Source organism: Myotis brandtii, unplaced genomic scaffold (assembly GCF_000412655.1).
Source record: "Myotis brandtii unplaced genomic scaffold, ASM41265v1 scaffold280, whole genome shotgun sequence".
Classification (NCBI taxonomy): domain Eukaryota; kingdom Metazoa; phylum Chordata; class Mammalia; order Chiroptera; family Vespertilionidae; genus Myotis; species Myotis brandtii.
Genome location: NW_005360677.1, coordinates 766465 through 778551, shown reverse-complemented (window position 1 = coordinate 778551; position 12087 = coordinate 766465). Strand labels below are relative to the sequence as shown.

At 41.3% G+C, this 12087-nt stretch overlaps 1 protein-coding gene across 1 annotated transcript in view; it reads right to left on the bottom strand.

The window, feature by feature from the left end:
• AHCYL2 (adenosylhomocysteinase-like 2) overlaps nucleotides 1–6607 on the bottom strand; it is a 55707-nt gene extending 49100 nt beyond the window's left edge. The window contains exon 1 of the mRNA XM_005868939.2: nucleotides 6284–6607. Coding sequence (XP_005869001.1) covers nucleotides 6284–6340 — 57 coding nt within the window. The 5' untranslated portion in view covers nucleotides 6341–6607. The remainder of the gene's footprint in view (nucleotides 1–6283) is intronic.
• Between the last annotated feature and the right edge of the window lie 5480 nt (nucleotides 6608–12087).

The following is a 12087-nucleotide window of genomic DNA, read 5'->3' as shown; positions in this document are numbered from 1 at the left end:
GGAGTTGTCTATTGCCTCAGAGTCCCCAGAGTCACAATGGCCTTGTTACATATCAAACACAGTCAAATGAAAGGGCAAAGAATCATTATTTATCATTATTTATTTGCTGATTTCTGAGAGGGGGCCAGTGAATAGGAGATCCATATTCAACTGTATCTTATAGAGACAGGGTAGAAATGTGATTTGAATTCTTCTTTAAAAAGGGGGGGGGGGGCTGCTTATTGAGCTGAAGAAAGAACATAAAAGGGGAAATTTTTTTTTTTAAAGAATAATCTTTGAGAGAAAAGGTCTCTGAAAGAACAGAATAAGGGAAAGAGCTAATTATTTATTAAGTGCCTACTATACACAGCCTTGTGCATGTTACTTCTATTAATCAGCATACGAATTTTTAAAAGTAGGCATTGTTAACCCCATTTGACAAATTAGGAAAGTGCAGCTCTTCGAGAACAAATGATTTGCCTGAGGTCTCACAGTAAGTAAATGATGGGACTAGAAGGTGGGAGCCTGTGTTTATGTCAGAGCTGAGGCTCTTTCCTCTATACCATACCTAATGATATAAATCAATCAAACACCAAAAACTCCCTGGGTCCTAATCCTGGGTGCATTAGCCCTCCTTACATTTACTTTCTTATCAGATTGGGTCTCAGAAATGACATCATCCCTAATGATCTTGGAGCTCTGATCAAATCACAATTCTGAAATGGCTAATCCAAGAGTTTTAAATTTAACAGCCCTTTAACTGGCAACTTTGCCCAATGCCACCACCAGAAATTAAAACAGAAATTAATTGAACTCCATTATTGATGTTCAATGTCACTCATAATTTCAAGAAATGAGATAGACTGATAGTTTCCTGCTTGTTGGCTGGATCTCTAAACTTCTGCTTTTGCTAACCAAGGATGTTCACCCTAGTACACTCTCAGCTGGTTCCTCATTTTATTCACTCAGGTGGAAAGGAACTCTTTGGTCCAATGGCTTGTCATCAGACTGAATCAAAAAGAGTTGCACATCTACACTAAATACAACCAGAAGACATTTTAGGACACTATTACTGACTGTTACCACTTAATGAGTTTATCTAACAAAGGAGTTCTCAAACTTTAGGTGATTGAAAATCATCTGGAAGGCCTATTAAAATGCATTTCTGGGCCCCACTCCCAGGGCTGAATATTGAAAGTCAGAAAAGATTCTTTGAAAAGTAAGAGATTAGAATGAGGTAAACCTTCATACCCAGCTCAGGGATCAAGAGAACTGGGTCTAATTCTGACTTCCACAGTTTGAGGCTGTTAAGAATAGATGGTTAAAACAGTAAGAAAAACAGAACTCCTGGGGAAGACAGAAGATCTATTTAACCTAAAGAGGATCAGGCCAAGAGAAAACAGTTAATTCCTGTTCAAATACACAAAGGATGATAATCAGAGGTTCTCTGTTTCTCCATTTCTTAACATATCCCACACTTTACATCTATAATCCTCGTTTGTAATCCTAAAGAGGATCAGGCCAAGAGAAAACAGTTAATTCCTTTTCAAATACACAAAGGATGATAATCAGAGGTTCTCTCTGTTTCTCCATTTCTTAACATTTCCCACACTTTACATCTGTAATCCTCGTTTGTAATATGGGAACAATAACATCTACTTTGCTTATCTCAAATGTGTGCTGAGAGATAAAATAATGTATTTGAGAGGGTTTTGAAGACCACATAATAATACACAGTACAAAACATAAAGATTTTTGTATTTTTAGGTCACAAGTTCTTCATTTAGAGTAAAAAAAAAAAAAAGCAAAATTTTGTGTATGTTTTCCTGGAGAGAGGGCCCATAGTTTTTCAAATGGGTCTCTGCTTTAAATGTCAATCCTGACCCAGAGCTAAAGCCAAGCTATCTCTACCACAATTTACCAGATCGGTACCTTAAAGGTGTCTCACTTCCAAGTAGATATGGTTCAAGCATTCTTAGAGACATGCCTCCCTTTCAAGCCAAATGAGCTGCTAAAACAAATTCTTCACTTATAAAAGGAATGACTTCCAGCCAAAAGAAAGTCAGGTAACCAGCTGGCTGAGTACTCAAGAAAGTCATTAGATTTCCTATGGAAAAGTACCAAGTACTATAGAGAGCCTGGGTGGGAGGAGAAAATATTAAAATGCAGAAACTGACAAAAAGGTTACTGCTGACCTCCACACAACATAAGAGAAAGCATTTGTATTTTACCTACCGACAGGAACTAAAGATTTCTCAGGAGAAGTAAAAACTTATTAATAAGACCAATCTTTAAAAGGATGTATTCTCCAAACTTTAAGCAGTAAAACTGCCCGAACAAGCCAAAGAAAATCCTTCACAAAAAAAACCCAAAAAACAAACAGCTGAGGAGCAGAGGGTCCAGCAGAAGTTTTCCAGAGGCTGATGGAATGTTAACTGAAGGTCTACTCTGTCCATTCTCGAGATTGGGGTTCAGAGTTCGTCCTGGCTTATTTCCCTCCTGGAAATCAGAGACGTGAGTACTCTCAGCTGCTGTCTGGTCTGAGTCCTATTTTTGAGGGGTATGCAAGTCTCTTTTTTCTGCTGTTGTTAACAAAAGGGAAGGTGCTATAATGGACCTTCTTGCTAAAGTGTCCTCCTGAAAGGTTTGAAAGTCTTGTCATATTTCTTTTGGAGGCTAGGATAGTTTCAGTGGAAACTTCAATACATTAATATCAACTGGGACATTTGTTAAAATGAGTCAGACATTTGTTAAACCTTTTTAAAATTGAAATTTCTGCTCAATGTGGGAGTTGGCTCCAGGGTTTTCTCTCAGGGATTCAAGGGCACTGACATTTTACAGGTAAGGTCTGGAAATCTATAGGCAATACACTAGAGGGTGCTCAGGGGTTCACTTTACTGGCTAAGTGGACATAGGCGGCAGCCTAATGCAGCACTTTCAGACCAGGTCAGGAACTAATGACATGTAGTATCTGAAAAAAAGCCTCAAAAGGTTAAGTCTTTTGGCAAGGAAATATAGTAGATGAAAAAACTGAATTATTGAAGATAAGCCCCTCCCTATTCTTTCTCATTGTTGTTTTAAAAATAAAATCTACTGATTAAAGGTATTTTCCTAATTTTTGAGACAGATGGGCCAAGAAATCGCTAAATGAGAGATGCCATAACGAAAACAGAGCAGATCTGTGTTTTAATGAATGTTTACTAAAAGCTGGGGAGTCCTAAGTTATATCCCTTAAGCAATAGTCACACTAACTCCGTAAGGACACTCTCCTTGTTCATGTAAATAAAAAGAAAGTGAGTAGGTAAGCAGCAGGAGCTCCTCTTGAGGATGTGCTCAGCAGGTAAGACAGTGAGGAAGTTATGAGATTAAGAGTTACTATAAACTTCCGTTGATTCTGAGTTGACACCCTAATGCCCCACAGAATTCTCCTGTAATATTCCTTTAGAGAAGTACCAGAATTTAGTATTATCTTAATGTGGTCCCTCCCATAAAACAACAACAACCAGATTTCTTGCTCCCCCTTGTTATTAGTGAGTGGCTGGAGATTCAGAAACAAAAGCCCAACTAGAATTATTGAATGAATCCTTTCCATTAATTCTAAAACAATACATTCTTTGAAATAAGCCTGTGGATGGGTAGGATTAGTTTCTATCAAACTTTTTAAAACTAAGCACAAGGTTCTGAAACAACATTAAGAACAACAGCAATAACCCCAAACAAAAATAAAAACCAATAGTTTTAACAAGAAGAGGTGGGCTCCTCAGTTGGGCCTTTGTTAGGCCTATTATATATTCAATCTCATTATTTTTGTTGTTGTTAAGCCTCACCTGTATTTTTCCATTGGAAGGTATGGGGAGAGACAAAGAGAAACATTGATGTGAGAGAGACACATTGGTTGCCTCCCACACATGCCTGACTGGGGCTGGGATGAAGCCTGCAACTCAGTGTACGTGCTCTTGATCGGAATCGAACCCAGGACCTTCAGTCCACAGACTGGTGCTCTATCCACTGAGCCAAACTGGCTAGGGCTCAATCCCATTATTGATGGTTATTTCTTTAAGTCCATAATTCCATAAAAACAAAAAAGAATTTGAAATATGTTGTATAAAGTCTAACCAGTTTCCCATTAGGAAATCCTAGATAATAAAAGGCTAATATGCAAATAGACTGAACGGCAGAACAACCGAACAACCCGTTAGGAAATCCTATATAATAAAAGGCTAATATGCAAATAGCTGAACGGCAGAACAACCTAACAACCCGTCGCTATGACATGCGCTGACCACCAGGGGATGCACGTGGAACATGGCGGGCGTCGGCTGCGGCGGGATGGTGGAGCAGGTGAGCTGGGGCTCCAGACCAAGGTGGGGCACCAATCACTGTCATCAGGGGGAGCCTCTGGTGGTTACTGAAAATTCTTTGCTCTCACGGTCCCGCCTGCCACTCACACCTGCTGCCGGTGCCATCAGCGGGTGCAAGTGGTGGCTGCTGGCCCTGGGCCCTGATCGTCCCTGAGGGCTTCTCCACCTCCCCCTGCTCCGGGGGGCAATTGGGGCAGCAGCCACCGCTTGCACCCGCTGCTGGCACTAGCCCCAACTGCTCTACACCAGCAGGTGCTGTGCCATCAGCCCATGGGAGTGGTGGTGGGAGCAGGGCTGCTAGCAGACAGAGGACCAGCGTCTGCGGCAGGAGAGGCTGGGTGCGCGTGTGGAGGATGGGCCTACCCACCCCTGTGCCCACCGCAGTCTCACGACCCCAGTTCCTTTCAAAGTGCATGAATTCATGCAGTGGGCCCCTGGTATATGTATAAAACACAAATGGTACAGACTGTAAGAAATCACTAAACCTAGAAAAAAACCACAGTTAGGAACATAAGAATGGTTGCTGTTTTTAAATCAAAAGTTGACATTGGATCTAAAATATTAGGTTGTATGTGGTAGTTCTTATCAACAAATAAGTCCTATTACCATCATATTAAAAATATTTATCAGGCAAATATGTTATTTGAAGAATGGCGCTAGAGGAGCTATAGATCCTGCCTCTTGGAAATATACATATAAAGAATATTTGGGGAAATGTTTTGATTGGAGGGGGAAACTGGGCAGGTAGGGGAGAAAGGTCAAATGTTTTCAGAGACTTAAGAGAGCACCATTTCTACAAAGTCTGCCCCCCTCCCCACACTACAGGCATAATTCAAAGATATAGCAGATTTGGTCTAGACCAGGAATTTTGACCAATGTGCCGCAAGAATTTTTTAAAACATGCAATACCTGACTATTTAATCAGGAACACCAACCTCTTTTCCCTTAGATTATCAAACTTTTAAAATTGACAACAGCCAATACAACAACAGCCATCTGGTGTGAATGAATCAAAATTATACCTACCTTTTCTGTCAGATTGGTAAAAAAATATAATGTTTGGTTTGCTGCAGAATTTTAGTAGTTAATATGTGCCATGAGATAAAATGGCGCTAGAGGAGCTATAGATCCTGCCTCTTAGAAATATACATATAAAGAATATTTGGGGAAATGTTTTGATTGGAGGGGGAAAACTGGGCAGGTAGGGGAGAAAGGTCAAATGTTTTCAGAGACTTAAGAGAGCACCATTTCTACAAAGTCTGCCCCCCTCCCCACACTACAGGCATAATTCAAAGATATAGCAGATTTGGTCTAGACCAGGAATTTTGACCAATGTGCCGCAAGAATTTTTTAAAACATGCAATACCTGACTATTTAATCAGGAACACCAACCTCTTTTCCCTTAGATTATCAAACTTTTAAAATTGACAACAGCCAATACAACAACAGCCATCTGGTGTGAATGAATCAAAATTATACCTACCTTTTCTGTCAGATTGGTAAAAAAATATAATGTTTGGTTTGCTGCAGAATTTTAGTAGTTAATATGTGCCATGAGATAAAAAAAAGATTGAAAGTCACTGGTCGGACCACCACAGTGAAGCAAGTAGTGAACAAACAAGGTATCAGCTTGTGTATAGAATGCAAAGCAATCATAGGATAACACAACCCGTGCAGCACACAAGCAGCAGGAGGGACTCCAGCCCAGCACAGCGAGGCAAGAAGCTGACCCTGGCCAGGCAGCCCTGAGACCTTCCCAGCTTCACTTGTAATTAAGAAACAGGGGTGACCCGAGACAGAGGAACGAATCATAAATTAGAGTAATAACTTTTTTCCCAACCACAGGTCTTGGTAGGAATTTCTCACAGGTGATCCCTGTCATCTGTCAAAGGTGGTGGTCTCATGATCAAGAAATGGAAAAGCAAAATGATGGAAGAACTCACCATCCACTCAGGCATGTGAAAAGCTGAGGTGCCCTCATTCCCGTCCCACTTCTCCATAGTGCAGGCTTGGGGACTATATGTCCTGAAGCAAAATGGAAAGCTGGTTTGGATATGCCTGGGTTTTCCCAGTGGCCAAAAGCAGAACCAAACCAAGTGATTCAGAAGTTCACAATGTGTAGCAGAAGCTGCACCCCCTTTAACAGAGGCTTCCTATTCAAATCAAGATCACTCGTCAACTGCCTAACAAGTCCCTTACTGGCTGGCTAGCTTCAAAGCTTCTGCTTCTGATTCAAAATCAGAGCTAATGCACGGTTCTGCACCCAGCCACTGAACTTCCTACAGGGCACTCGCTGTCGAATGCTACCCAAACACTCTACCAGCAGCAACAGCCAGGCTTCCTCCCTCTCCCAGTGTGTAAGGCACTTGTTAATTTTCTCCCGCCCCGCAGGACACGTCACTGGAAGTGCTGATACCAAAATCAATAAGGCTCAAGGTCAAGAAGGCACTCCCATTTCTCAAGAGTTACTGGATCTGTACAGTAAACAGGCGTTTCCTTGAAATCAAGAGTTCCTTATGGCTTTCAAGTTTAAACAGCTACGCAGAAGCTCCCCGCCTGCTCACAGCAGGGGTCTGACACTCAGCTCAGGCATATCTCAAATCAAATTCTTCTTTCATGGGAGATGGAGCCAAGGAAGATCTTACAAAATCAGAATTTATTAGCTCTAAAGAAAGTTCTGACACTACAGCTCCCTCTGCTGGCTCCCGGTGCTATGTACATGAAGGTCTAGCAGTGGTTCTCAACCTTCCTAATGCCGCGACCCTTTAATACAGTTCTCATGCTGTGGTGACCCCCCAACCATAAAATTATTTTCGTTGCTACTTCATAACTGTAATTTTGCTACTGTTATGAATCGTAATGTAAATATCTGATATGCTATATGTGTTTTCCGATGGTCGCGACCCACAGGTTGAGAACTGCTGGAAGGCCTTCAGCAGCATCAACAACATAGGTGCCAATTGTAAATTAGCAGCTTCCCCAGGGCTAGTCAGGAGCTAGCACAGCGAGGTTTAGAGGGAGCCAGGTTTTCTGGTCAAGACTAGTGCTGCCTCAAAGTCCCTATCCAACGCCAGTTTTTACTCACAGGTCTGGTTTCGGGAAGAAACAGGATGCCCACACAGCAGCTGTATAGACTATATCCTTAAGGGACCTCAAAGCAGTTTCTTCTTTATGCCCCATAACAGCTCCCTCCTCTCTGTATACTTCAGATGTTTGGAAATAAGACAAAACTAGCAAAAAGGTGATCTAACCTATTTTACCTTCTTAGTTCATTCCAATAAAAGTACCATAGATTTCAGGCACAAAAGAAGCCCAACAAGATATGCCTGCTTCAGTCCCCTTCAAGAATCAGGGACTCAGGGAGGGTGGAACGGAGGAGGGGGGGGGTAAGAGATCAACCAAAAGACTTGTATGCATGCATATAAGCATGACCAATCGACACAGACACTAGGGGGGTGAGGGCCTGTGCCGGGGGGGTAGGAGCGGGCTGGGAGAGGTCAATGGGGGAAAAAGGAGACATATGTAATACTTTTAACAATAAAGACCTGGCCTTGCTGCATGCCTGCCTCTGGAGTCCCCCAGCCCCTCAGCCCCTCAGCCACCCAGGGCCGGCCTGAGGCGCAAGCAAGCCTTGGATGGTGACTGCCCAGCCGCCCAGGGGCTCAGGTAATCAGGGCCAGCGAGGCCTGCACTGCTGGCAGTGGCAGCAGCAGAGGTGTGATGGGGCATCGCCTTCTGCCCCTGAGGGCTCCCAGACTGTGAGAGGGGGCAGGCTGGGCATGAGTGAATTTTCATGCACTGGGCCTCTAGTAATACTATAATCAGGATTAAAGGTTCATTGCACTTTAGGGCCTTCATTGGCTAAGAGGATGGATGGTCCTTTGGATGTGGAGAGAAGAAGGTAACGTTTAGGGAAAGAGATACTGAAAGATGCCAGAGAGGGTAGAATTCAAATGACTGATTTGGAGGGCTAGACTAGAAAGAAAGTCAAGTGAAAACAGAAGGGGACTACTGGGCCAGATGAATGCAGAGGTGTCAGAGGATTAGAGATCATGGGGCAGGTGGCGATCACATGCAATAACAATAGAGAACGGCAGGCCGGCTGGTATTGCTCAGTTGGTTGAGCATCGATGAATCATGCACCAAGAGGTGGCAGGTTTGATTCCAATCAGGGCACATGCCTCCCCAGTAGGGGCAGGAGGCAGCCGAGTGATGTTGATGTTTATCTCTTATCAATGTTTTTCTCTCTCTCCCTCTCCTTTCCTCTCTACAAAAAAAAAAAAAAAAAAAAAAAAAAAAAAAAAAAATCAATAAAAACATATATATTTTAAAAAGATACAGAAAGTTGGTGACATGCAGGAGTGATAAGGCCCCTCTGATGCCAGGGTGTCAATTTTGATAAAGCCTTAGCTTTCAGCAACCTCCCGTTATTGTCCCCCAGTCTTCCTTTTAATCCAAATTTAATAAAATGAGAAGTTACATCTGCTGCCTAAATTTCCAATATCTTCCATCTGTATTTTAAATACAACATATCTAAAGCAAAAATGATTGCTCCATCTTTCCTTTCCCTTCACCCTCCAAACAAGCTTCTTTTCCTCACTTTTCTACCACTGTTCCTTTAGTCAAACAGATATTAAACCTAAGTCATCATTGATTTTGCCCTTGTCCCTAATCACCAGTACAATCAATTTTCAATTATTTTTGAGCCCTCCTACACCAAGCCTCTCATCTATCCTTCCCTGTCCATTTTCACTGCCTCCTAAAAACCCTCTATTAATCCCTTCCAGGAGGATTTCCCACTGATATCCCTATAATCTCTATCACGCGGTAAGCTGCATTACCTGCTATTTCCTGAATGTGAAGGCTGCATAGCATGGCAGCAAAGAGCACTGGTTTTGGAATAAAACAGACCTGGGTTGGAATCCTGGCTCTGCCACTTAACCTCTCTATCCCTCCTGTTTTCTAATCTATACAGTGGGAATAATCATAGCCATCTCACAGGACTGACTGATGCACGGATTTTAAAGGTAATAAATAGGAACTTTTCTGTATGTCATTATTATGCTATGTTCTTTCCCACTTCAATGCCCTTTGCTCAGGCCATTTTCTCAAATTGAAATGCATTCATTCCGCCTTCACTTCCATCATCTTTACTTATTAAAATTCTTCATGGTTCAGCTCAAATGATGCTTCTGCCGTGAAATCTAACCAAAAAAAGCAATCTCCCTTTCCTCTAATATTGTTCTTTGGTCACGTCACTATTTTCACTCTTCCTCATATTATTTTTTCTCTGTACATGTGTCACCCCTGGTTAGACTCCAGGTTCTTCAGGAGCTTAGCCAGCTTTGATTTGCCTACAGTGCCTGGCTTATAGTAAGGGCTTAAGAAATTGTCAAATTTTTTATGTTGTATGTATGTATATCTTGTAACATTCTGGGAGTAACTTCCATAATTAATATGTGTAATACATTTATTTCCATTTTATAGAATTTGGAACATTATTTTATATATACATGTTATATTATTGGCCACAGCCATAACTTAATTTGTGATGTGTCCTTGCTAGGGTTTTAATCCTTAATTACAACATTATTTATGAAGGTTGGGGTAGCTGTGGCAAGTTCAAAAAGATTGAAATCATATCAAGCATCTTCTCAGATCACAATGGCATGAAATTAGAAATCAACTATAATAAAAACACTCAGAAACATTCAAACACATGGAGGCTAAATAGCATGTTATTAAACATTGAATGGGTTACCAAAGAGATCAAGAAAGAAGTAAAAAAAAATTCCTGGAAATAAATGAAAATGAACACACAACACCCCAAATCTATGGGACACAGTGAAAGCAGTCCTGAGAGGGAAGTTCATAGCACTACAGGCCTACCTCAAAAAACAAGAAAAACATATCTAACCATACTAGTACAACTTAAAGAACTAGAAAGAGAACAACAAGAAAAGCCCATAGTAAGTAGAAGGAAGGAAATAAAGATCAGAGTGGAACTAAATGATGTAGAGACTAAAAAAAATAAAAATAAATACAAAAGATCAACAAAACCAAGATCTGGTTCTCTGAAAAGATAAACGAAATTGATGAACTTTTAGCCAGACTCATCAAGAAACAAAGAGAGAGAACTCAAATAAACAAAATCAGAAACAAAAGAGGAGAAGTAACAACTGACCCCACAGAAATCTAAAGGAACCTACAAAAAAAAAAAATACTATGAACAACTATATTCCAACAAGCTGGCTAACCTGGATGAAATGGACATATTCTTAGAAAAGTACAATCTTCCAAACACTCAATCAGGAAGAATCTGAAAACTTGAATAGATCCATAATTACTGATGAAATTGAAGCAGTAATAAAAAAATAAAAAAAAACTCCAGCAAACAAAAGCCCTGGTCCAGATGGCTTCACAGGGAAGTTTACCAAACATTCAAAGAACTAACACCTATCCTCCTCAAACTATTCAAAAAAATCCGAGAGGAAGGAACACTTCCAAGCTCTTTTTACGAGGCTAGCATTAGCCTAATTCCAAAACTAGCTGAAGACACTACAAAGAAAGAGAATTACAGGCCAATATCCCTGATGAACATAGATGCTAAAATCCTCAAGAAAATATTAGCAAATCAAATCCAACAATACATTAAAAAGATCATACACCATGACCAAGGGGGATTTATTCCAGGGATCGAAGGCTGGTACAATATTCACAAATCAATAAAGGTGATACATCACATAAACAAATTGGAAGACAAAAATCACATGATTATGTCAATTGATGCAGAAAAAGCATTTGACAAAATCCAACACCCTTTTTTGATAAAAACTTAGCAAAGTGGGAATAGAGGGATCATGCTTCAACATAATAATAAAGGCCATATATGACAAACCTACAGCTTACATACTCAATGAGCAAAAACTAAAATCATTTCCCCTAAGAACAGGAACAGGATAGGGATGTCTGCTTTCACCACTATTATTCAATATAATACTGGAAGTCCCAGCCTCAGCAATTAGACAAGAAAAAATATGAAAGGCATCCAAATTGGAAAGGAGGAAGTAAAACTGTCATTATTCTTAGATGACATGACACTGTACATATAAAACCCTAGAGCAGCGGTTCTCAACCTGTGGGTCACGACCCCTTTGGCGATCGAACGACCCTTTCACAGGGGTCACCTAAGACCATCCTGCATATCAGATATTTACATTACGATTCATAACAGCAACATTACAGTTATGAAGTAGCAACGAAAATAATTTTATGGTTGGGTCACAACATGAGGAACTGTATTTAAAGGGCCAGAAGGTTGAGAACCACTGCCCTAGAGGCTCCACCAAAAAATTACTAGATTGAATAAATGAATTTTGGGAATGTAACAGGATACAAAATTAACACCCAGAAATTGATGGCATTTTTATATACTAACTTAGAGGCCTCGTGCACGAATTCATGCGCGAGTGAAGTCCCTCGGCCTGGCCGGTGATTGGGACCGATTGGGGGCGATCGGGGCCAGCCAGCCAGGGGGAGGGACCATGGGAGGTTGGCCAGCTTGGGGGAGGGATGGCAGGAGGTTGGCTGGCCACGGGAGGTTGGCTGTGGGAGCGCAGTGACCACCAGGGGGCAGCTCCTGCATTGAGCGTCTGCTCCCTGGTGATCAGTGCATTGTCATAGCGACCTATTGACCAGTCCTAACAGTTGCTTAGGCTTTTATATATATAGATAATGAGCTCTCAGA